Source organism: Gordionus sp. m RMFG-2023, chromosome 2 (genome assembly GCF_954871325.1).
Source record: "Gordionus sp. m RMFG-2023 chromosome 2, tfGorSpeb1-WG-v2, whole genome shotgun sequence".
NCBI lineage: Eukaryota > Metazoa > Nematomorpha > Gordioida > Chordodea > Parachordodidae > Gordionus > Gordionus sp. m RMFG-2023.
In genome coordinates this window covers 20,501,595-20,529,178 of record NC_088776.1, presented here as the reverse complement: position 1 = coordinate 20,529,178, position 27,584 = coordinate 20,501,595, and the positions used below count along the sequence as shown (strand labels likewise).

General features: G+C 27.4%; 1 protein-coding gene across 5 annotated transcripts in view; it reads right to left on the bottom strand.

The window, feature by feature from the left end:
- The window catches only part of LOC135923942 (piezo-type mechanosensitive ion channel component 2-like), a 75,745-nt gene that overhangs the window by 11,887 nt on the left and 36,274 nt on the right, over window positions 1-27,584 (bottom strand). For 2 of the 5 annotated variants that reach the window (XM_065458965.1, XM_065458964.1), the window contains 29 exons: window positions 27,301-27,451; window positions 26,899-26,991; window positions 25,449-25,612; window positions 20,364-20,499; window positions 18,707-18,973; window positions 17,979-18,126; window positions 17,643-17,815; window positions 17,385-17,533; window positions 16,856-16,999; window positions 16,714-16,781; window positions 14,849-15,009; window positions 12,838-13,011; window positions 12,671-12,754; window positions 10,985-11,248; window positions 10,579-10,780; window positions 10,085-10,177; window positions 8,968-9,286; window positions 8,160-8,345; window positions 7,696-7,753; window positions 7,447-7,549; window positions 7,185-7,347; window positions 6,874-7,037; window positions 6,446-6,478; window positions 5,798-6,127; window positions 2,679-2,818; window positions 2,021-2,173; window positions 1,201-1,414; window positions 272-435; window positions 62-144 (listed from right to left, as the gene is read on the bottom strand). In XM_065458965.1, coding sequence (XP_065315037.1) covers window positions 62-144; window positions 272-435; window positions 1,201-1,414; window positions 2,021-2,173; window positions 2,679-2,818; window positions 5,798-6,127; window positions 6,446-6,478; window positions 6,874-7,037; window positions 7,185-7,347; window positions 7,447-7,549; window positions 7,696-7,753; window positions 8,160-8,345; window positions 8,968-9,286; window positions 10,085-10,177; window positions 10,579-10,780; window positions 10,985-11,248; window positions 12,671-12,754; window positions 12,838-13,011; window positions 14,849-15,009; window positions 16,714-16,781; window positions 16,856-16,999; window positions 17,385-17,533; window positions 17,643-17,815; window positions 17,979-18,126; window positions 18,707-18,973; window positions 20,364-20,499; window positions 25,449-25,612; window positions 26,899-26,991; window positions 27,301-27,451 — 4,581 coding nt within the window. The remainder of the gene's footprint in view (window positions 1-61; window positions 145-271; window positions 436-1,200; window positions 1,415-2,020; window positions 2,174-2,678; window positions 2,819-5,797; window positions 6,128-6,445; window positions 6,479-6,873; window positions 7,038-7,184; window positions 7,348-7,446; window positions 7,550-7,695; window positions 7,754-8,159; window positions 8,346-8,967; window positions 9,287-10,084; window positions 10,178-10,578; window positions 10,781-10,984; window positions 11,249-12,670; window positions 12,755-12,837; window positions 13,012-14,848; window positions 15,010-16,713; window positions 16,782-16,855; window positions 17,000-17,384; window positions 17,534-17,642; window positions 17,816-17,978; window positions 18,127-18,706; window positions 18,974-20,363; window positions 20,500-25,448; window positions 25,613-26,898; window positions 26,992-27,300; window positions 27,452-27,584) is intronic. The other 3 variants (XM_065458966.1, XM_065458967.1, XM_065458968.1) reach the window with 3 other exon arrangements.

The following is a 27,584-nucleotide window of genomic DNA, read 5'->3' as shown; positions in this document are numbered from 1 at the left end:
AAAGAATAAATATCTTATTTTTGTGTAAAGAACGATGGTGATACTAAATTATTAACTATACTTCACTTCCATAGTTTTAGGCAAATTTGGGCGATCCATAGGAATCGCAACAGCTTGAACATCGGGAATATAAACTTTTTTCATCTAAATACATGCATAAGAAAATTATCTAGTAGGACTTAACGTATCCATTTTATTTATAATCATACTGGATTATTTAAATTTAGTTTAATTAGGGGGAATAGAATTTATAATAAAATTTAATTTATACCTTTTCTTCTTGTTTCCTCTGCCCCTTTTCTTGAGCTAAAATCTGAGCAATGTATCTGTAATCTCGGGATATTTTGTTCAATTGTTGCGTCGCACTTTCAAGTATGCCATAAAAGAATAAGAGCAAGAAATGAAGGAAGTATTTGATCTTCAAAAATATGATGTCTTGACAAAATAATATCGATAATAAAGAAAAAACAAAATACAGGGGAGTTTATGAAAGATTTGACATAAAGACACCGAACAGAAAATATCCTAATTTAAGTAAAATATTTAAAATGCTTAAGGAATTTCAAATCTTCGGGCAGCGTTAATCTAATTTTAAAATAAATTAATTGGGAATTTTTGTCAGATGTCTTTTTATTTTTTTGTTCGTAAACCATTGCGAAATGTGTTAACAAATTTGACAGCCGGAAGTGCGAACCAAAAAAAATCATTCAGCTTAAAACCATAAACAATTTCTTTCTTTCTTTTCGATCTAAGAAAAATCGGCTTATCCACTAAGTATGACCCCCTACTTCCTTTACAAAATTTGGATTCATTTTGAAGATGCCAATCAAAAAGGCGGTTTAATTGAGCTGAAAAATCGAAAACAACTTTTGACTAAGCTGCTATGGAATTGATATTTGAATGAGGTATTTTAATCTTTACTACATATAATCAAGAAAGGTTTAAAACTTCAATTAATTATTTTTTTTTAATTAAAAAAAACGTTTTCAAAAGCAATGATATAATTTTAAAAAGTATAAATCCCCGAATCATTTTATTTAAATATCGAATTTCATCAAAATAAAAAAATTAGCGCAAAATAATATAATTTAAAAGATTTTGGATTATAATTATATTATAATCATCATACATGATAATAAACTTTTAACTCCTATTATGAAAAGGGTATTCTAAAAAAATATATAAATCGTATTATATTACATAGCATATTCTTGGATGCATCGTCGTCATTATCATCTTCGCATTCGTCATTCCTGTCTGGGTCTATTTCTTTATCTTTCGAGGAAGGCTCTTCCGATTTGGAGACTTGATCTAAAATTAAAGATCCCGGTATTGGTTCACCACTAGTAGACTTCATTCTTCCGGATGTCGTAGGGGCTAACTGGATAATCGCAGAAGGTTGACTCCGAGGTTCCTACGATGAGAAATTTTATTATATTTTATGTACGCTTTCTTAAAATGGACATAACTGATAAGGATGCAAGAGGCAGTTCAAGACCAAAAAATAAATAATTTGTTCGTAAGGAGCTGTCCAAAACTAAAAAATTAATTTGTTATCAATAATATAAAGCCAAACCTTGAAGGTGACCTACAACCTATTTACCCTTACCCAGTGTCTTCCTGCCTATATTCTAATAAAAATGTTTAACACTGGAGGTTAAAGTTTTTTTTAGTGAAATAAAAAATGAACTCAACCTAAATGATTTTTTTTCCAAACAGTATTTTATTTTTTCCAATTTAAAAAAAAACATTTGTAATAAATAAATCGAAAGTATATATATTAAAAAATATAATACAAAAATCATCAAATGGGATTGTATCCTTATTTAGAAATATTATTAGACCTGCAGAACTAATGTAGGTTATTAAATTGCCTAATTCTCCTGATCGGTCGGAAAATATTAATATATAAAAAATAATTAAAATTTGGTTCTAAAATAAAAGATGTAAATGCATCTGTTAAGAAGCTTTTTCGACAAGTCCTGATTGCACACTAGACTATTAAATAAATAATGAATACCTGTTGAGATAGTAAAGATAAGCGATCCGTTTTAGTAGTTCTCCTGCATTTAGAATCTGATGACGAATCTTCGTATATGCTACCCTCGTGAGTAAGCTTTCCTTCCTGAACAGCACCTTTAATACCGCCTTTTGTCAGTGCCACGTTAAGCAACTTTTTTTTCGTATAAAAAATATTATCTCTATTGTTAAATTTTTGCTAAAATTACAATATTTAAATTAATTAGTAAGTTGGAATTATAAAGTGTATAGGAAAGTTATATTTCGGATCCTATTTCTCATGACTTTTATAAGTTCTTTATTGTTTCCTTCAAAATTTATAAAATTCAGTTCTCGCAAAGATTTTAAGAACATCGGTGAGTTATTAACCGATTCATTAAATCTGAACAGCTAATTCCATTTTCTATCCGGGGTTAGCTAAAATCATATTTTATTTACAAAAATAAAAAAATATCATATTTATTTGAATAAATCCCGATTTTTTATTATTTAAATTAAAATTTATAATAAATTAATTTTTTTAAAATTTGCCCTTGAACTTTGTGTCAGTTAGTAATCGGAAATTCATTTATTTTATATTACATTAAACATATGATCCCCTGTGAAATTTAAACCATTGTTTCATTAGTAATAATGAATTGATTAAAAGTATTTCAAACTTGCATAGGTCCGATACCCGTCGCTTCTTCATCCCCTTCAAGGGGTCTAGGTTCTGGGTATTCTAAGTCAGCTAATGCATCATCCGCATGTTCGTCGTCGGAAATGTCTTCGAACATGTAGTAATCACCGGATCGGATAGCTTATAAATTGTACGAATAAAAACTACTTTACTATCATTAAAATTAATATACAGTACAATTTAAAATTTAGTAAGCAAAATTTGATATGATAATGTTGATATTAAACCAATAAACATGCTAATAATCATTATAAAATATGCTTCAGACGTTAGTTTATATATAAAACTATCAGTGGCGCAGTGCTGGTGAGTGGCAAAAGAATGTCCAAGGCGGGTGTCAAAAATATTATGTATCGCATAACATATTTGAGCACGCCTAAATTAGAAAATAATATAAGCATGCAAATGATAAGAAATAACGACTCCACTGTAGTTTATATATAATACTTCTATAATTTACAATTATATGAGATTTTGAAAAAAATTCCCATAAAAAATATGGGTAGGATTAGACTAAAATATAAAGATATAAGAATATCGACTTTTTGAATAGTATTTATATCTGTATTCAATTTCGAATAAAATTTTCGAAAAATTTGCCAAACCTTCCACCACATATTAATTATGTTATATTCGATTACGAGAATTTTATATGAAAAATATTTGTCAGAATATTGATATTCAACTAATGCTAACATGAATATTTAAACATTAATAGTAAAAGTGTAATATAATATTAATAATTTTTTTAATTTTAAAATCTTTATAGTATAAACATACAATTTTGAATTAAAACTATATAAAACATTTAAAAACATATAAAAATAACAAATATAATTAAAATAGTGAACGAATATAAAAATTACAGAAGCTTAGCATTATTACAAGCAATTTGTATAAAGGCAATATATGTGTAATATTTTGGAATTGTTTGAAAATATATTTCCGAAAAATTAGAATTTTTAAATTTTAAAAACGTGCTAAATAAATGATTTAAAGTTGTAAAAAATTTGCTGAGCGCGATTTAAATTTAAAGATCTAATTATGCCAAGGAGTTATATAAAAATTTCAGACAATTTGAACATAACTTTTGAAATATTTTTACTTTATATACTAAAATTATACGAATGAAATAGCAATAGACGTATTATCTGTTTGCGAATATTGCCCTTAACATGTATATATTATAATTAGGCTTATTCAAAAATGAATTCGAATCGAATAGTGAATTATTCATATTCGATTCGTTGTATTCGTACGAATAATAAAGTCTACTAAATGTATTCGATTCGAATTATTCGAATAATTGAAATTAATTTTCTTAAATCATACTCAAATATATTGACAAATATTTGATTGCAAACAGAAAAAATTATTTTAATTCTGATAATAAAGAATATGAAATCAATAATCTGATGATAAAAAATATGTAATCAAGTTATAAACAAAATTAAAATGTATATTATTAATTTAATTCATTATTCTATGATAATTTTTTAAGGCAAAGAGTTTTTCTTATATTTTCTTCCTGACTTGCGATTTTTTGCCAACAAATCAGTTCCAACTAAGAAAAATCTTTCACAAGCAGTTAATGTTCCTTGTATAGATAGGCAATCCCTAGGTGTGAATGAAACCTATAATAATTATTAATAAGAGGGTATGTTGTTTTGCCTTTACATTTTATAATGCTCTTGAAATGATTGCAAGCAGCTTTTTCACCGTCTTTATTGATTTGATATTGATCCCATATAATTTATGAGGAAATTTTGTCAACTTCAAGATTAAGCATAACTATTTCATCAGAAGCATTCTCCTCTAACATAATTAGGCTACTAACATTATTGTATTATATTTTTATATACCTTTGGTTTGTGTAATTTTTTAATATAATTTATTATGAGATTCAAAAAATAAACTACTCGTGAGATTCGAAAAATACGGCAAGTAAAAATTTAAATATTGCTTTCTTTCACTTCAGAGATGTTTTAATTTGTGCTAGTCTTTTTATAAACACATTACCTATCATGGAAGGTCATCAAATAGAAATGACAAATGTTAGATTTATTAAAAGCAATATTAAATATTCCGAATAATTCGTTTTAATCGAATCGAATAAATAATTATTCGTATTCGTAATTTAGATTCGAATAATTCGAACCGAATATTCAATTTTTTTATGAATAGGCCTAATTATAACATACAATTGCTTAAAATATACTTTATCTACAAGCGATTAGGTTAAACAGAACCAATATCAAAGAAACGAAATATATATTATCAATTTAATACATATTTTTTTTGATAGATTATGTATTATTACTATATTTATATACGCGATAGTTTGACCAAAAAGAAACCGCAAATTGCCAAAAGAATTATAAAGTGAGCTATGTCGTAAGTTTTTTTGGCATAACGACTTATTAGAATCCTCAAATGAGAATTTAGAGTCAATTTTAAAAAATGTAATTCTACCGCAACATGTGTAGAGTAACTAAATTTCAGAAAATTTTAATGTAAACTTGAACTACTCTTAATTTATATATATCTCTGATTTTTCATTTCATATATATACAAAAAATACACAAAAATTTATGGCAAATTTCCCAAAAATTTATAGGATAGTTACTCTATACATGTTAAAATACATTTCCGGTAAGATAGGATTTTTTATAAATTGAAAATTGTCCTCTAAAATAATTTAAATTTTAAAGATTCCAAAAACGTGAGGATTCCGGATAAATTGTTATTCTAGAAAAAAGTGCGACATATACATAAATTCCAAAATTTTCATTTATCAAAAAAATTGCCAAGTATTATAAAGTAATGTCAAAATTACGAGTAAAAATATAAAATATCGATTCGTAATATTGGCAATTCTACTTAAAAGAAAAATGGAATATCTTTAAATAAGTTACAAACTTTATTTTTAAGAAGTTAGTTATAATAATCATTTAGATTTGTAATACAACATTCCTTCGGGGACATAAGGATTTATGATCAACAGGCAATGTATACATATAGTTCATAGTTTTCTATCTCATTTATCGTCACACATTCGATGAAGATCAAATTTGCATTCCACAATTCTAAAAATTATACATTCGTGTTTGGCGAGTAATTTTTTTGATTTAGGTCCATCTTTTCCCCACTTTCTTTTAACGCTTTTAGGTGGACTCAATGTTACCAGTTTCTTGCATTTTGGCCGACAAGGACCAATCAGAAGTGAATCACTGCTGTTTAAATTGACAGGCCTATCATCTTTTGTTTTTACGAATGAGCTGGACCCCAAAATGCCCAAATCAATACTTTTACTGGTCGAGGTCGTTCGATATGAACTCAAGTATCTCAAAGTGGTCTCGGTTTGCTGACATAACTTTTGATAAAATTTCATGTTGTGAATCACAATTTCTTTTTGCCCCTTGGTGGATGCTGAATCGCAAAATGTTTCGTTCCGGTGATTTTTAATATTTTTTTTTTCCCATAAGTTACTTTTAGTTTTATAAGATCGTTATAATTGTTCTATATTATAATTATAATTATAAAAATCTTTGTTATCAATTTATGCGTCCTTTTTATTTTTTTAAATTTGGATATTTTATATCGAAAACAGTAAAAATTATATTTTTTGTTTATTTAATTATACGCTTTTCCTAAAAGAAAATATAGCATTAAAATTGTAAAAAAATATTTAAAAAAGTGAGCCAAAAATAAAATTAGACAGTACAACATCATTATCGAAAATCGAACCTGCTTCGTGATAGGATTGTCTAAATGGTAGCCCTTCGACATAAAATATTATAACATTATATTTATGCTATTCAAATTAATGGTTTGATAAAAAATGAATTTTCTTTATGCAAAATCTTAACCTAATTTTTTATCGAAATTTAATCGATTAAATAGATGATTTAAAAAAAAGTAGAAAATATCAACCAAACTGTAATATCGTCGACTAAGTATTAAAGTATTCTATATCCACTTTTATAGTGAAATATTCCCCTATTCATTAATTCAATTCGTTAGCTTTAAATGTTAGTTGTCTTCCCATATAGAAAATACAACAGATATTTTTTAATGGTCATCTAATTTTTTTTTATAAAACAAAATTGTATTAAGCCGACGATATATACAGTATTTATCAGTTCACTCGTATTTAAATTTGTTTAGTATATTACCTTGAAAATGCGTGCTAGGTTCTTGAGTGATCCTTCTTGCTAATTTTTTATTTTGATGTTTAATTTGTTCCATTTTTTTCTTAATTTTTTCCATTACTAGCCTTTCCTTGTCATCTTGTTCGCTGACTTCCTTCCATTTAATTTGATTAACTAGTTCAGCACCTCTATTTAGGTTCAAAAAAAATTTACACGATTATTCTTTCTACAATATATAAATGAAATAAATATTGATATTTGTAATTATTCTTCAATTACAAACATAAATAGTATTCAAACAAATAGGGTATATTTTTTAAAAAAGGTGTTTATACCTAGAAGCTAACAATTGCTGGGCATATATTTCGGAAATTATGTGCTTAAAATAAAAACTGCCAAAAATCCTTTTCTGTAGGATAAGAAAAACGAAGCAAATTCCATCCCACAGAATTCCCGCTTGCTCTACTGGCACCGAACACTCAGCCGAGAGATTGAGCTCTAAATTTCAAAATAAATTTTATTATCCCTTTTCTTGAAATATAAAATTAAGATTTAATTGTTTTTTTAAATTAATTGAATAATTTATTTATTAATAACCTCGACTAGCCCCAAAACCGGCCTTCAAACAAGCTATACTTAGCAATTGCACTAACCAGCATAAATTGGCTTCTAAAGCAGACATGTAAACACAACCCAAAACCTAAAAATATTTTTTTTAAAATTAATTAATTATATAAAAATAGAGGTTTAATTTATTTTTTTTTTAAAAAAAGGCTGAATTAAATGTTATACGAAAACAAAAATTTTTTATTTTAATATTAAAAAAAATTTATAATAAATGCAAACTTGTAATATTGCTTTAATAAAGATAACGGCAAAGTTGTAAGCTATCAACACAGTCCAACTGTATAAAATTATAAACAAAATTTTAGGATAACAATTAATAATACCTAAACCTAACCTTTAATAGTCTAGTCTAATTAAAATTCCGATTTTATAAAAAGGTTAATTTTATAATGATCTGAAATTTTGATTAGCTTTTTTAGCTTATCATCTACAATTTTATACAAAATTATAATAATTCATTTGAAATAATATTCCGTATATTCCGTTTGAAGGTGATAGATTTTGTAGCTTGGCCCTTAAAAAATTGGCAGGGAGAAGGTGGGGGATATCAATTTTAATTTTTTAAAAAATATCTACGAAATTGCAGATTTACTATAGATCCCCCCCCCCGCCTCCTCGTTACGATAATGAACTTTGTTATTAATAAATAAAGACATTATAATATTTTGATTGAACATACTTACAATTTGTAAATGGTTTTCAGTGGCTTCAAGAATAACTCGTTCCCATACCACAAAAAGAAGAAAGATGCGATAAGGTAGCCCATGCAAAAAAGGCTGACCCGATTGGTGGCAGTTATTAGCATGATTGTTAGGGTAACCCAGTAGGAATACGAAAAAAAAGCGAATTTTAATTTGTCCAATAGAGTTCTTTATTTTGTTGGATTTCAAAAAAATAAAATATAAAATAAAAATGCTAAAGAAAAGAGACTAACTCTTTTAAATAGATTTTCAAATCACTCCAATCGTATTGCATTAAACAAGATCGCTACATCGGACATATTTTTTCATGTCCGACCAGATCCAAAAAATATAAAAATAATATGCGGTCAATCCGTTTTTTTATTTTCGAGATATGAACCCGATCTGAACTTTTATTTTACAAGCAGATCCGAATTTGGCCCGATGTGGAAAAAAAATTAAAGAAAAATATTGCACTAAGGAATAAATACGATTTTCAATGAAAGCGGAAAATAGCATTAGTAAAACAAAATTTTTAGATTTTTTCGAAAACAAGTTAATTATATATTCATGTCTAATATAAATATTATCATTCTTTTCCCGTCTTTATTTCTTTTTAGGAAAGTTGATTAAATATGCTAAAATCTCTTGTGTTAATTACTGGATTTAATTTCTTATTTGGTTGGAATACTTTAAATAGCGTTGGCAATAATCGTTTAGTTAAGAGATTTTTTTCCAATGTAAAAAACAAAATGCTAATATAGAATAATAGAAATAATAATAAATAGAAGTGAAAAAAATGTAAATATACGTTGTATGGGTAACGAAATCCGGTATAGGGTTTTGAATGCTGTAAAGGCTATCAAGTTTCCAAATCTCTTTATTGCTCCCTCCTTCAAATTCTGCGGGGGCTGTGTAATGCGCGCCATAATCAAAAGTCTTGCTTCGAGCTTTTTTAATTCTTGCTCCCAATGATCCCAATATACTTGCTTGACTTTTACTACCCGAACATTTGGCCTGAGACAAGGATATATCGGGTGGATTGAAAGGTTGTGGCGCTGATGGGTCGTGGAATTCTATCCTGAACACGCAGAGTTGACAAGTCGCGAAAAGGAGTTGGAAAAAATCGGCTTTGAATTATAAAGTAACGAATGTAATCGATCAATCAATAAATATAGATACTTAACCTTATTTGGTTAAAAGGTAAAATTCTAATCCAATCTATGGGCCATTCTGAACCCGTAATAAAATATAATTATAATAATTTTAACAAAACAATGTTATTTATAAATCGCGCTACATTAAAATTGATTTAATTTAAGATTCATGTATCTAATTTTCCTTTAAATAGATTTATTTCAGATGCTATAAGTAATATAATAAAAGCATTCAACTTATTATATTAAACATCCATCTTCCATTATTTACAATCATTGATAAATAAGCTAGCTTGGACTTTAAAAGGGTACTTTTTAATTTTGACAAATATTGGCCCATATAATAATTTTAATATATTTCGAGTATATTATATAAAAATAGGGCAGCTTAACAAAATTGCCTTCATGCCCATAATTAGGATGACCAAAACCTCGATTCAGTTCCTTTAAAAAAAAAGCGAAATCAAGAATTTATAAAAAAAAAAATTACCCAAATCTCTAAATTTAGGCAAAAGAGGGCCAAGCCGTTCTGCCATCTCTATGCCAAATCTCAAGGCTTAGATAATATTCTGTGCTAAAATTTTCATTGGCCGTTTTTTTACTACCCATAATCAAACATTCTCAGAATATTTGGTACCGAGGCTCTTAAACTCATCACAATTTTTGGTAAGAAGAAAACCACATAGATACAAAATTAAATATGAAAGATGTAAAATAATTTCAAAATTTACAAAATAACATTTTTAATAATAAAAAAAATAATAATTTTACTTGATATTTTATAACTAGAAGGAGGAACTAAGAAATCCGGCAAATAAAGCCAATCCCTGAGACCTCCTTTGATTGTATTTGTCCATGGGTATTCTTCAAAATGTTAAAAATAAAGAGTAAAAATGATAAAATTACAACTTTATAAATAGCACCAAATTTCTAGTGTTGTTAAACGACTCGTTTTGAGCCGATTTTTAAAAACGGCTAACTCAATATTTTATCCAGATTAATTTTGACTAAGCCTCTAGATTGCGCTAGTAGATGTCCAAACCTTTGTTCCTTCTACAAGCAAAATCTTCAGGCTTGCGTAATATAATTCTGAATAAAATATTGAGTTAGCCGTTTTTAAAATTCGGCTCAAAACGAGTCGTTTAACAACACTACAAATTTCTATTTATAATCTTTCTAATTTTTTGAGATAAATTGAGTTCGTACTCATTTACAATTATAATGATAAAAACAAAATTATTGTCAAATAATCTTGGTTTATTTACCCATGCATAACCCAGGTGGCATCCCAATCCTAGCCATATATTGTAAAGGAATGACAACCACCAGAAACATCACATAAATGGGCCATATTAAAGAGAGAGCTTTTCGAGAAGGGAATAATAAAATCCCAAGCCAAACGCTGTAAATGACGGACCAGGCATCCCACCTGAGTCCCACAGTAGCTATAATACTGATCAGTGTTATCTGTTTTTAATAATATTTGATTTTTTTAAAAAGACAAATATTCTTGTAAAAATAAGTAAACACCAAATGAAGTAATGGAGGCACTATATAATCAATTATCTGCTCAAATTTGATAACATTTATCTTGATAAATTATGAAATAACTTGGTAAAATTAATAAGGAAAAAATATTCACTATTTCTATTCTTAGTATATAATGATAACCTCAACTCCAAATTTATAGAAGCAGAAATTAGCGAGGTATTTGATCAAGTTAACGAGTCCAAAATCGGCCCGATCCCGTGTTATGCTTGGAAAGAGGTAGGAGCGTTTAGGTTGTGTGGGCGGAGGAACTAAGTGAGCAGATACGCGGCGGGTTTCATTGTCATAATGCGCAATACTCGGGCCTGTGGGGGCCATGCTAAATTTTCGCTGGCGCAATTTGACAACCTTCTGGAAGCACAACAAGAATAGGATGCCTAAGTAACCCTAGTATTTTATAAATGATATTTAAATTTCTTTATTCTGATGACATAAATGAGGTAGTGGCTCGTTTTAAAATTAAATGCACTACCTGACGTTTTCAAAATTTGTGAGTTAGGAGTGGATTCAAATTGATTAATTTCCTAATAAATAATTCGATAAAAACTAGATTTAAAAATATTAATTTTTGGCGACGTTAGAGCACTATCAATTTTGGCTTATTTTCGTAATTTTTATGATATATAAATATATATATATTATCTATGATAATGTCATATTTTATAATTCACAAGTTGTGCAACATTTTAAAATTTTATAAAACAATTATGATAAAGTATGCATAGAAAAAATGATCAATAAAATATTGGTATAATTTTTTATTCAGCTAAATTATTGTTTCTATGACTAAATTAGAGTTAAATAAAGATTGCTATTGTTGTGTATTAATTGTTTACTATATTATTTTTGAAAAATGTTTATTTTTATTATTTTAGATTATCTTGTGAATTCGCATACACAAAAATAATGGGATTTTATGATAAAATACAATAAAAGAAATATATTATTTGGCTAAATTACTATTAATATATATGTTAACTGTAATACAAAAATATCTGTTGAAAATACTACAAATATGAACTAAATATAATTTAAAGATTTATAGTAGTTTCTTTTGCTTTTATTTAATAAATTCTCATAAATAAAATTGAATTAGAATTAACTCTCAATTTTTTACTTATTTTATATTTGAAACTAGAGGTCTGCAATAGGCAGGTTTTTAACCAAAAAGTCAGCCCACAAGTTGTTTGGAAATGTTTTTAACCCACGTGCCCCCCCCTTACTTATAGTTTTCTTTAAAAAATTTACCAGCCCACTCGTACATTTATCTATAAATCTAGTCTAACACGCCCGCCCGCCTAATGTTTAAAAAATTATTTTCATGATTGGTTATTTATTTTGATATATTTTTAATTAAACATATATAATATGCAATATTATAAAATAAAACTATTATTTTTAATAAATTGAAATCGGTTCTGCTCATTTCGCCCGAAAAATTTTAAAAATCACCTGTCCACGCCCGCAGCACATTACAAATTTTTTTTAACCTGCCCGTCACCAGCCAAATGTTTAAAATATTTTAGAAAATCCGACCAAGTTCGTCCGAAGTATGGGTGGGCGGGCAAAAAATCAATTCAATACAGTGAATCTAAACTTTATAATCGTTTTCCCCAATTTCAACAATTTTGCAAGTGCGGCACTCTAATTCTAGACCGATAATATATATTTTTTAATAGTTTTTCGGAGGTTTAATTTTATTTTTATAAAAAGTGGAGAATAAAAATAAAAATATTTATATAAAATCACCCTAATGGCTCAAATATAAAGAAGGATCTAGTGAAAATTATATTTAAAAAATTGACAAACTTTTATATAAGAAGCGATGTCCGGTACTTTCATAAATCCCAACCATTCAGCGTTATCAACTGTGGTGTTGAGAGACGATATTCCCTACATATATTTTACAGTTATGTTGAATTAATATATTAAAATGAAACATGACATATAATCAAGGTTCTGTTTTTATAACTCACCGAACAATTCGTTCGAAAATATTCAACTTTAAAATAGTCGATTTGGTAAGTCATTTTAACGATAATCAAGCATCCGATCCAAATCGATGATATGTAAGATAACAGGGTCTGGAGTGGCGGCACCGCTAAGCCGATTACTATCGCCAATACAAAGGGAACGTTTATAGCTTTGGCCTTGATTTTTAAGAAAATAATTAAGAAAATGATTAAATTTTTATTTAATAAAGTTGCAATGTTTCTTACCGCATACATTTTTATAAAATAGGAAAAACATGACATTTTTTAAAACAAATGGGATCTATTCGTGATTCCCGGAAAAAGTGATCTCAAGCCCGGCCCTAAATTTTAAAAAAATTTGTCTGGCCCGGCCCGATCATGAACAAATTATTTTTATTTGTCTTGGAAAGCCCGATCTGAAATAAAAATTATTTGTCCGCCCGGACCTAGATTATTTTTAAAAAAAAATAGACTCAGCCCGAGCTGCAGATCTCTTCCCCTTACCCTGATTATATTTTTTGATAAAAAAATTATAAAATTGATTGATATTGGTCAGACCTTTAGAACATTACTTTTAAATTAATCTCCTTGTTATAAAGTAAAATTAGAAAATTTAGCCTACATAAATGCATATTTCCAAATTAAACACATAAAATCATAAAGTGAGCGATTATATAAATCGGAAAACATTTTCACAAATTTTATATATTGACAATAAAATTTCGGCATTTATTTTATTTAAATTTTTCAGATTTTATAATGTTGTCTCATTACAAAAAGGCCACCTTCAATTTCTTATCACGTATAATTTTTGAAATATTAAAACCTATTTTTAAGGTGATAGTATTTCAATTCCTTTGAGTATATTAAAGACTTAAATATTTATTTTCCTCCAGCCCTATCATAAAATGAAATAAATTACATATTATTCATAATCTACTTTTATGCTTAAATTAGCCTTAGCCAGCATCAGGCCTTGCCATGAACAGCATAGCATACATTTAGCTAATATCTAAACATTTCCTAAGTTATATTATATATGTATATGGTTTTTTATAAAAATGCACAGCAGCATCGCATTATCGTTAGTTAATTTTTTTTAGCGAAGAATGATATGTGTGGAAGAAATTAATAATTTTAAAACTTTTCTCTTTATCTAAAAATTTTAAAAAAATGATTAAAATTTGGCTATCTTTATGATGTCTTTATGTCCGGTGTCCTTTTGTTCAGGGATTTTTGTCCGGAAATACTTTAATCCAGGACATTTTTGACCGATTACCCCCTCAGAGTTAGAGATTTATGGATTCCAGTATTGCATGCATTATTACCCTGATTCTCCTTGGACGATAAAGACTGCAAGTTTAGAGTGAATATAGCAGTTTAATAGGTAAAATCGTTGTCCCTACATTTCTTATATAACTAGAAATAGGTGGTATCAAATTATACAGTATGATTTTTACATCCTCTGGACCATTCCTTTTAATATATTCTATAAGTTAAAATGCTAATTCCATTCGTAATGGCGACAAAAATGATTTAAGGATTTTTCCTGTTGATATACTTACTCGGTGATATTTTTCTGCAGGTACTGTGTACTGTGCGTTAAATAATAGATACATCCTTATAATATATTATTACAAAGGTAACTGTATTGACATTAATAACGTTGTAATGAATAATTAAGTTAATATTCATTTCTTGAAGTTTTTTTTTCATTTGGGTTTCATTTCCCTATTTAGTCTCAGTGTCACAGACAGCTTCATCATTCATAAGTGTTCTCTAATGCCACAGCTGTGTCTAAAAATAATTTTAATTTTAAAATATATGAAAATTGTTTTAGAAATACAATTTTAAAAATTCTATTCTTCTAATAGACGATGAAACATAAAAAACATTTTATTAACATCCATTGCAATCTTGAAATTTATTTTTTAATTTAAGTTTTAAATCGCATTAAGTTTTTCATATTTATTTTTCTATGGAAAACGTGACTTATGTGGAAAAGTATACTTACTTCGTTAACGCAAAGAAACATCAAAGCCATGGCTACTAATTTGAAGACATGTAGTTCGGCCATCTTCCACGCGTATTTGGATATAACATTGCAAACGTAACTTAGTCTTCGCGAGAACCAGTAAAAATAATACACAAAATCCTTCTCAGTCGAAGTTGCATCTTTTTATTTTTGAGAAATGTATTTATTTCTAAATTTTCAAAATATGCTCCATTTATTTTGAAATATACCCCCCATCCCCCTTTAATATTAAATAAGTGTATAAAAAATTAACATTATTATGGATGGGCTAGGTTAATAATGAAGTGGTTTATAAATATACCCGTTATCGAATTCTGGCCTATTTAACTAAAAAAAATTAAAAAATTTTTTTTACATGAGATGAGGTGAAAAATAATTATATAAGAGATAAATTAAAATGATGTGTCTCAAGAATTTATACAAATAAAGCCTATCATTTTCAACATATTTGTAACAAATTAAGTCGCATGTCTTTTTATACAAATTTTGATATATTTAAATTTTACGTAACATTCTTATAAAAAATAAACATAAAAAATTACAAGTTTAATAGCAATTGAAAGGCATTTTTGTGATTTGAATTGTGATAAAAATATTATTTATTTTTTTATTCTGCGTCGTAATTGATATGATTGATCGTTTCTATGTAATGTTATAATCTCCACGAAAATTAATATTAAGATGCTAACAGACTCATTCACTACAATTAGGACATATCCTTAGATTGTGAGATACGAGGTTAAAAATTTACCAAATAATTGAATTTTTATAAAAATACTTAAGTATTTATTTGAATTGGCAGGTAAATTGGGAATCATATTCCTTTTAGTAAATTAATTTAGTTGATATAGTATACAGTATTTAAAATTGTAATTAAATAAATCTCTTATGAAAATGAATGATAACAAAAAATCCTGTTTGACCATTGACGAGGAAAGTATAATTTTTATTTCTTAAAAATAAGATATAATTTTTATTTCTTAAAAATAAGGTATTATTTTTAAATTCAAATATTAGTTACACTTTTTATTTTAAAATATCTTACATTTTAGTCAAATCTATTTTTAATTGAAGCAAAAATTAGAGTAATTTTAGCTGAAAGGGGCATTGTTTAAATAGTGTAAGTGATAGGGTTCCTAAAAATTCCCATTTGGGTCGATTTTTAAAAACGGCCCGTTGATATTTTACCCAAAAAATATAACGTAAGCCTCGAGATTTGGCAAATAGAGGTCCCAAACCTTTCTGCCATCTCTGAGCAAAATCTCCAGGCTTATATAACATTATTTCGGTTAAAATCTTAATTGGGTCATTTTAAAAATTCGACCCGAATAATAGTTTTAACACTAGTAAGTGGTAAAAAAAAAACTGACAGAGTAATGTTAGAAATGGCGACATTAATTACCGTATATAGAACTGCTAAAAAAACTGTAAAATTAGATATTATATTTGAATGGTAAGGTTGAATATGGGGCAAAAGATAATATAGATGATATGCTGATCAACAGATAACTTACGAATCTTCAATGCTTTTTATATCGATAAACAAATTAAAGCATGATTGAACTTATTTCTAAAAAGTGAGAAGATAAAGATTAAAAAAATATTTTTTTAAAAATACGAATCCTTATCTACCGTCTGTTAGGTAAATCACTAAGTAGTTTATCACATTTCTTAACCTTAAACCGAGAGACGATTATAAGGATCCTATCGAATAATAATGAAAAATGGTGATGAAGACTATTATATATTCCAAATAACTCTATTAACAAAATATGCGCTTCGTCTTAACCCTCCAATGACCAATCGAAATATAAGTATAAGTCTAGTTATTTTAAACAACATACCAATTCTACGTTCGATAGCTTTCATTCTGGCTAATTCATTTTTAGTATCTTGTGGTGGCATAGTTGAACTAGAAACAAAAAAATATATAATTTATTTTTAATTGATTACTAATTTTATATGATCAAAGTTAAATTTATATACGGTTTATCCATATCGATCAGCTCTAAAAATGGTTTGTGGAAATAATGAACTTGCAATATTATGATAACGATAAAAGCCGTAGGGGTAAATAATCTAACGAATAATGTTTTCGTATCGTATTGCTCCAAGCCAAAGTCATTCAAACTTTAACGGTTGAAAAGAAGGTAATTATATTGGCGCATTATTTATTGCATAACTACAAATTAAATTACATTTACTAATACAAGTTTTGGATCTAATTAGGCTATTATTTATGCTTAGCATGCTCATGAAGTCGGAATTTAATATGAGCTTGCGTAAGGAATTAATTTATTCTTTTAAAAGGGGATTCTAAAAAGTTATAAGAAGCTAACGACCTTCTGAGCATGCCAAAAATTATTTATATAGAGTAAAGGTTATTTACATATAAATTATAAGAGCTAGTGACTGTTTTCCAACTAAATATGCTAACAACAAGTTTTTACTTATAAGATTTATCAAAAAGGGTAGAAATATATTAATTGTGTAAAAATATTTGCTTATTTTTTACATCTCATAAGATAAATGAGTTTTATTGTGCCAATATTCGGGAAAATTTTCGAATTGGTAGGTGTAGATTAGTATGAGAATCACCATGGAATAGCAAATCAGGAAAACCCAAAAGATGTACATAGTTAACCTCCATACTTTAAAAACCATCTTAATAAATATTGTAAAATGTCTTTATCAAAAAGTATTATATAGATAAAATTTATCTTAAAATGTTTATATTTTTTTTATATAGTTTATAAAAAAAGGTGTTAAAAACTTGAAACATGATAAGGAAGACGACAAAAAACATAGTGTATCCAATACGATATAAGACAACGGGTGCAGTAGCGATACCCATAAATAGGAGGAATCCGCAGCATATCAAAATCCAATATTTGATGCAAAGCCAATACATTAAATGACCTAATTTCGATGTTATACGTGTTCCATCTTGTATGTGATATAAAAAATCTATGTATAAATGTTCTAAACTATAGTATGGGTCGGTAGACCGGTTCAAACCGCTTTAGTTCTTGCGTATAACTCATCGTTTTGCCTAGACCGTTATAAAAGAATAATATAAATGACCTCAAAAACGCATTTTTTTTAAAACCTTGAGATAGAATGTCAGAGGGCTTAAGTGCTCCTGTTATGAGTTGTTGTTGCTGGCCATCTATGGATATGACTCTGACCAGGTTTTCTTTTTTTTTCTCAATCACAAATTGTCTCATTGTTATCCAAAACAAGCAAGTAAATACCGACTAAAAAAATGAAATATTTATTTTGTTTTAAATCGTTAAATATCCTATGCAAATTAAAAAGTATGCCATAATTCAAATTTAATGAATAAAAGTTTTCCGTTGCTTAAATTTAAAAAAAAAAAGGTTATGATTTGAGTGATAATAAATATCGCTTGTTGCAACCCTTTTTTAAAATATATATTAGCCCTAATCCCGTATCTCTCTAACCCTCAGCTAACTGCTCATGCTTAAGAAAAAAGGGTTCAAAAAAAATTAGCTTTGTCGGAAATCTAACTACCAAAACATGGGATAGTTCAGATAGAACGCTGTTAAAATATTTATAAAAAATGAGTATTTATGCATATGTCATCATGCGCTAACGATATGTAAAACCTAAAAATGGCCGTTTGATTATTATAGGGAACTTAATATTTAGTCAAAATTGAGTTTGAATCAAAATCTTATCCTTAAAGACCCACTCCACAAAAAAAAATTCAAAAGTTAATTTTAATTCAATTTTATGTAATAATATTATATTACTCTCCTGTAAAAAAAATGATTATAAAATAATAAATAAATTGTTAATATTTTTTTAAAAAACCTTTAAAGCCAGCTGTAAACAAGGATACTTGTATTTGATCAAACCGAATTGAGCGAGAGGAAAATTTTTGTAGCTGTCAGCTGGCAATTCATCATCTGTTAGCTTTAACCCGTAAATGAACTGAAGAAATAAGAGTATGATGGCATAAGCTACGAAAAAGGGAGAAGAGTAGAGACAGTAACTTCTAGAATTAGGGCTCATCCAAACTACGCAAGCCCAAAGGAGAAATACGAAAGTGAGCCAAGAATGGTACGTTATGGCCCATACCTGGTGTCCGTTGCATTGTTTACATTTTAAAAAAATAATCGTTAATTAAAAATAAAAACGTTAACAATGAGTCGAGACTTACAATCGGAATTTCCAGTCAATTTCGGCTTAAGTCTACCAGTGGCCCGGTGACAATTTTTTTTTAGCTATAGACCCGACAAGTAACCCGAATTTTAAAAAAAAGCTTGGAATAAATCTTAAGCTCAACATTTATTGTATTCTCTATTTTAATCTTATGCATGATATAATATCACCAATTACTTATAAATAATTCATATAAATGAGATAAAATATGACATTATTTGAATTTTATAAACATGTACAAAATTTTTATGCATTATCATATAGAATTCTATAATATTAGCTAGTAATTCGATGTTATTATATAACGGTAAATATTCATCTACTATCAGAGCTAAATATATAAAAAAAAATGCTTATATAGTCTAATCCAATGACATAACTTACGATTCATTTATTAAGGTGTATTTTGAAGGTCGTTGAATACAAATCAGCTGGTGATATGCTACTTTGGATTTCCGTATATTTTTTTAATATTATAAATAAAACTAAATTTTTATATAAAAAAAAGTTGTGATAAAATTTTAAATGAAAATGTTTAAGCATAGGAAACCAAAATAGCGTGCTACCAGCTCATTTGTATTGATACACTACACATTTTAAATTAATGATTCGCCAGTCTAGGTAATATTATTTGTCATGGGTCTAATTGCTATAATAAATAAAATAGTATAAATCTAATCGAATGTCCATAATATAATATAATAAATTATAAATGCATATTTTGCAGTACCAGGTATATTTAAATATATTCAGTGATAACTTTTGTAATTTAATTATGTTTATCTATTTAAATTCTATTTATTACAAAATAGGATGTGAAAATGAATAGTCAAATATTTCCCGTTTTTATTAAAACTTTTATTCACTTTTTAAATTCAATTCTATAATTGTGATATTCAATCAGGCAAAAAATGAAGAATAGGAAGGATATATAACATTTATATTTTTAGATTAACGCGCTAGCCTATATTTTATTGATAATGTACTAGCCCTGTAGAACTCTGGTCGAAGTTAAATTATCATTTTGGAAATTTTATTTAGTAGAGACGGGCATAGATCAATTTTATCCCGATTATTATTTATAGGTTTGGCCCGGTTCGGGTTTGGATTTTTTGAGCTTTACGTAAGTTTTTAAAATGGTTTATTTTTAGGCCCGGATTGTTGAAAGCACCTAAGAGTCCATAAATTTATTTGGAGAGGCCTGGTATAAAAAATCTCTTTTGTAATTACTGATCTGAATAAAACTTTAAAAAAATATATATATATTCTCTTTATTTTAACATTATAACGGAATTTAAATCTATACCATCATTAGAATCAAGGATATGACATATGTCTGACGTATGATAACGTTAATCATGGCAGCGAAAATGTAATATAGAGGCGAAATTTTAGACGTCCAATGTTTTCTTTTGCGTCTTGCAATGCTCGTCGTCTGGCCACTAAATTTTAGGCAACATATAATTTATAAAAATAATATAGAATAGAAAGTATAACAAAGATATAAAAATGACTATGAAATAGTATATAGTTGAATTAATATGAGCATGCTAAACTTTGCTTTATAATTTTTAAAAAAGAGCAGATTACGTTCATATGAGGTTTTAAGATTTATAGGAAGAGCAGACAATTGGACAATGCTGCTCATTCCGTTCTCCGCAATTTTTAACCACCAGAGTTCGTTAAAAAAAATGTAAGGCTTCATATCCACAAAATATAATTAGAAAGATAATTTTTTTTTATAAAACCGATATTTTTTGGATAATTTAAACCCAAAAAATCACATCTCAGTGTACAAAATTTTTAAAATTTAAAACAACTAGTATAATTAATACTGTTTCGTTGTCATTCATTTGTCATTTATGATATCTTTTTAAATATAAATAAGAAATTCTATATTTCTTTCTCTTTTACGAATTTCGATAGTTTGGAAACTTAAAAAACCACATTAAATATAGAATCCCGAAAAAAACTGTACAAAAAAAACCGCAAGGAAAAAAAATTCGGGAAGATAATTAGGAATAAAAAAAAAATTGTAGGAAAAAAATCTGCAAGAATAGGTCATCGGAGAATAAATCTGTATATATTTAAAAATAAAACTACTAAGTTTAATTAGGACTGAAAACAATAGCAATATTTTCTTGGCTTTCAATACCAATATTTTGTTGGTTGTTTATTGTATTGTGTTTAAAACTAATACCCCTCTGTACCAATACCAATAGCTAATAAATCAATCCAATAATAATAGAATATTGGTTTAAGGGGCAATACCAATATATTATTCAAAAATGAATAAAGGAATTATCTAGTAAATTTTTGGTTTTATTTCGTGAATAATGCTAATATTTCATTTCTAATTTACCAAAATTTTTTGACCACTGAATATATTGATGCAGTAATGATTGATTTAGAAGGATTAAATAAAATATTGATCACTTATTTATATTATTAGTTTGGCATCTGTGAATAGTAGGAAATACATTCATTTCAATTTTATGATATAGTAACTGAAATCAAAGAACAGGGAACCAAAATCGGAATAATATTGACTCTACAAACATTTTTAACCATTATAAAAATGGTGATGTATATTTTAAAAGCAATCAAGAGTATTTATAATAATAAAAAATAAAGATGTTAATTCTTTTTTAATTTGTATGGATAATAAAACCAAACCAATATAAATCAATACCAATAGAATGAAATACAGGGAAAATATTATTTAAACAAATACAATAGTTTTGTATTCGTTTTAAGTTAGCCCTAAAAGTAATATTTAAGGGTAAGAATTAATTTAATTGTATACATGTATTTATATATTTTGACATGAGCAGGGTTCGACCTAGAGCAGTCATTGAAGAATTTTAAAAAAATGTTTGGCTCGGCAATTACAAGTATTTGCCGGGCCCGTATAAAAAATATGCACAAGCTTCCAGACTTGGCAAGTAATAATTTTCCATAAAGGGAAAATCATAAATTTGCATTATTCAAGCTATAAAATTGCGAAATTCCGGACCGGTTTAGAAAAATATTTTGCATAAATGGCCCGATTCGTTTTCAGGCCCAGCTGCTAGCCGAACTTTAGGGCGAGTCAAACCGTGCAGATTTCTAATGTTTATTTTCTTCACCGACATGACAATTCGTCGAAATTATTTGTAATCAGGGTTGGGCAGTAACGCGAATACTTGTATTTAAAATACTAAATACAATTACTTTTTTGTTGTGTATAGTATTTATCTGAATATTTTAGAAAGTATTTGTATTTTAAATACTAAAAAATAAAAAGTAATTTGTATTACTACGATTTTCCGACGAATACAAATACTTTTTCATTTTTTATTATATTATAATTCCATATTTACATATTTTTTTTAAATTTATTTTTTATAATACATAATAATTATATTAAAAATCATCATGATATAAAAATCTATAATATAGCATTTAAGAAAAAAATTAAAATGACATTTTAAAAAAAAAATTAATTAAAAAACAACATGGGAGGGAAGGGGGGGGGTAAAAAAAGGACTCTTATTGAGACCCGAGGAAACCAATATAGCTGCCTCGGAATACAGGATTTGAGTTAATTGTAACATTTTAAAAGCGGATCCATAATCACCATTAATTTGAGAAATTTCTTTTACCTAAAATATTAAAAAAATGATAGCCTAAGGACTAATTGATAGAAATAACTTTTGGGATAAAGTGAAAATCAGAAAAGTCGTAATACTTTCTAATTTTTGACCTTTCAGCTGTAATAATCGGATCAAGTTATGGTTAGAGGAAAAAAAGGTGTTTTCCTCCAAACCAAGAAATGTTTGTGAATTCATCTGGTCTTTTCCCATCCGACAGGGATAAGTGGAAGGGTTCCAGAAGGTTAGGATAGTTGGCAAACATTAATTTATTCGAGATTATAGAATTAATAGCCCTAAGTCGACTGAACCGGCCTTTAGAATATAAATAGTTTAGACCATGTCTGTTTATAAATATTAAATTTATAACCAAGTTAGCAAAAAAATTATCCAAATCAAAAGACCGAAAACAAGTTTTTTGAAGATGAGGAAGATATCATTAATGAGTTTCTATATTATAAGCTATTATGTTTTAAGATATTTTTACCGGAATTCTGTGACAAATCAACATATTCTAAATGTAATTTGACAATTTTGAATGGAAATTATTTCAATATATCATCAAAAATAAAAAATATAGTGATAGTCTACTCCACTAAAAATAAAACCAAAATCATAAATGGAACCATTTCACCCTCCATCAATTTATCATGCTTGGTAAAATGGTAATATCAATTATATTTGAAATTATTATATAATTTATGTGATATGCAACTGCTGTGACAATCAATATATTATTTATGTTTGTATATTACTGCAGATATTCGATAATTTTAGAAAATGATTAATAATAAAAATATTATTTAGGATGTGTCCAAAACATCAAAAAATTAAATTAACAAACTATCGATTAATGAAATAAAGAAGCTATTTTATATATAAAAACATGTCCAAAATATAATTCTTGAAAATTTTATAAATTTCAAAATATTTAGCATACGATTTTCTTCCAATTTTAAAATTTATGAAAGTTTTGTAACTTTTCGATTTTTTTAAAAGTAAAAAAAAATTGATAGTAGTAATAAAAAATCGACTTTCAAAAAAGTAAACGTATTTATTTATGTAAAAAGTTTTCATCAAAGTATTTGTATTTAAATACTTTTTTGAATTTTTTTTAGGTATTTAGTATTTAAAAATACATTTTTAAAAAAATATTGGTATTTATATTCGAATATATTTTTTCTGAAAATTTGCAAACCCTTGTTGTAATTCCCTTTGACAAAATTATAACATTTTTTTTTACCTTCCAAATATTATTATTTATTTTGATTGCTTTATCTTAATTCTAGTGAAACTCTAATTATCATTTTATCTTGAGAAAAGACGCGAAAGCATCATTTTCCATTTTATTAAGTATATTTTTTTAATGATCCGGCAGCCAGAATTCCTAGCCCTGTTTTATTTATTAAATTTGAAAGCCCGGACGAAACCCAACCGTTTAAGTCGGGCTTTGTAACAACTTGTTCGGCTCTACAGTGACAAATTCTCTACCCCCTTAATCCATCTGAGATAGTGGATATACATGAACAATACTTGATCCCCTTAGAACTACTTTCCCTTTCTCTATTTATATCAAATCGCCTATCGCTCAATTCTGCGATCTCTTCATTCATAATTCCCCATGATGGTCTTCTTTCAGCAGCAATAGAAAGATGGAATCTCCTAACCCCAGACGGTTATACATTTCCTACCGAAATCTCTAACAAATCTATCATCGACCCCCTAATAATACAAAATAGTCTTAACTCTACAGAAATCAGCGATATACAACTATTACAAAACAACGACAAATACGGCGGGCATGAATGGCTCGAAGCACTTCCAAACCAAACCTTAGATAATCTCTTAACCAATGACCAACTGGGAGTTACTATAGGCTTTAGACTAGGATGCTCGCTTACACATTCACACTCTTGCCACCAATGCAGCCTACCCGTTCAACCTAACGCCAGACACGGTCTAAACTGCACCCGCAGCCAAGGACGCCATCTCCGGCATAAAGCAATTAATAAAATCATACATAACGCTTTTAATAAGGCTAAAATACCCAACATCCTTGAACCTACCAACCTCTTATTACAAGACGGCCTTCGACCCGACGGCTTAACCTGCACCCCCTGGTCCAATGGGAAATCCCTTATTTGGGATACAACCTGCGTATCATCTTTTACTTCATCAATTAACACAAACCCTCTTACTTGTGGGGAAAATAAAAAAATTAATAAATACTCAAAATTAAATAACTATATTTCAGCCAATAGTCATTTCAACTAACGACAACTTTTCACAGTCTACATATATTTTTTTAAAAACTTTATCTCGAAAATTTTTTAGCATAACAAACGAAAACCGTGAATCTTTATTTCTTAAACAAAAACTTCAATTAGAAATTTTTAAACACAATTATACCTGCTTTTTAGGTACATTTTCATTATAAAATTAAGCTTTTTTTAGAGCTTTCGATACTTTTTTTAATATATATTTTTATTTAGTCATTTTATAAATTTTTACATATTTTTATATAGTTGTTTTAATATATTAGTGTTTTATCATTTCTTTTTAAAATTATATCAATATTTTACGAATTTGAATAAACAGAATTTAAAAAAAAAAAATATAGATTTCTAGACCTCAAAATAAAAATTTATTTTTTAAAAATTTTTATTCCTATAGATTTTTTTTCCCCCATAGTTTTTTTTTTAAGATTTTTTTTTTGAATAGTTTTTTAAATACCGATTTTTAATAATAAAATTTTGAACCTAATTGATACACTCTTTGTATCGATTTGACTTTCTGATCGTATATTTTTTGTAGCTAAGGTATCGGCTGAGCGAGGTTTCCCATCTAATTGAGTCGTCGTTGATAAGACCTTTGGAAGGTTTTGCGAACTGGCTAAGGCCTGACTAGATTTTTCGGTCAATAACTTTATGTATAGTAATAATGATTTTGTTAAAAATAGGCAATAGCGTAAATGGACTGGGTGGGCATTAACTATATAGTATTAAAGAATTAACAATTTTTTTTAATGAAATTAAAATAAAGATTTGTTTTTTTTGAATAAATTATATAAATTGTATAATTGCACCATTTTAGGGAGCTTGTATTCCCTCGCCCTTTTTTAAAAAAATATAGATTTTAATTTTCATATATTAAGTATGTGAGAAGATATGAAATGTTGTAAAAAAAATTTTTAACCAAATTTTTATTTATAGGAGGGGGGAAAATGCATTTTAAAAATATCGTTTATTAAATATTTTGAAATAAAATTTTATAGTAAAATGATGTATATAGAAATTCAAAAAAGTAAATCTTTTAAAAAATTGAAGATTCTAATTTAAGGGAGGGTGGGACAGAGATTCCGTTTACTGGCTTAATGATTGTAATAATATACATTTTTATAGTAAAAATTTACTAACATTGATGCAATTATTTATTATTAAGATCAAATTATATTATATGTATTTTAATTAAAATGCTATGTTTCTAAAATTGCATTTTCAAGTTTTTTTTATTGAAATGCTATGTTTTTATATCTGTTATGTCTTATAATTTTTCCTATTTTTTGTAATGTTCTGCCATGTAATGAATTATAATGACAATGTTGATTAGCCAGTTAATATAATTTATCTTATCTTTTATTTTAATATCCCTTTTTTAAACTACGATAATTTTTTTTTTCTACAGTCCTGGCAACTCGCACAAACATTTTACGGGCCATGTCAGACAAGGGCAAAAGATTTAATTCTTATAAAAAATATTGGAGGGCCGGTTTGAGCGGTGCCGCAACTTTCAAATCATATCTATTTAATCGATAAATAGATTTATGATTGTAGATCCTTTTTCATTTCAAGATATGTCAATCGTTCAAAGATTACTGAGATATTGTTCAACGATATTCGAAGAAAATTAAATTAAGGCCGGCATAAAATGTCGAGGATCAAACTGAAAAACTTTTTTTATCATCACAGGCCAGTCTGGGCTGGGTTGATCTCTATATATAATATTGTAAGTATTAAATATCTAATTAAAATTATTTTTACATTATCACTAATAACATAGCATAGCAAGCATTATTTTAAATAACCATTTTTATAGCATTTAAATCAAAAACTTAAAAACACAGCAATATTTAATATAAAACAATTAATATTTTTTATTGAAAAAACATAGCAAAAGCATTTAAATAGCTCCCTTTATTTTTTAGATTACTTTAGCTGTTTCTGTAATGGGAGTAGATTTTCTTTGAGATTGATCTCTGAGGTAAGTAGATAATCCCTGATTTTTTGATTCTAAATGCCTCATCTTTCATTATTAGAAAACATATAAATTAGTTATGTTTGAACTTTGGAGTGACTTTATAAAATAGGCTAAATCTTAAGGTGTGTGCCGAAAAAAATCGAAAAGCCTTGAGTCGCGTATTGATATTTCAAAATTCCCATACGGTTGATTGACTCATTATTTTAGACTAAAATCTCGATTCTGAGATTATAGTCTTTGATTAAAAACTCGGTTTCGCATTTTTTCCGAGTCAAAGGCTTAAAAGAGACGATTATAAATACTAAAGTGAATTAAAAAACATATTTATATTACAAATAAGTTTATAGAAATTACCGAGTAGCTAATTTTGATATTTATGCAGAGCAACCAATAGAGTGTCATGAGAAAAGCTGGATTTAGGTAAACGTCCCAACCGACAGGAAATAAATTCATTTCGTAAGGTGCTTCACAGTTGGTTTGAACTATGGCTGTCAATCCTAACAATCTAAAAATAAAATATATTCATTCCTTATGTATTTTTTATATATACTATCAGATCTTTCATGAAAAGAATTGATCAACTAGTCTAAAAGGGTGGCCATTAACATTTAATCTATTTTACCATAAATACCACTTGA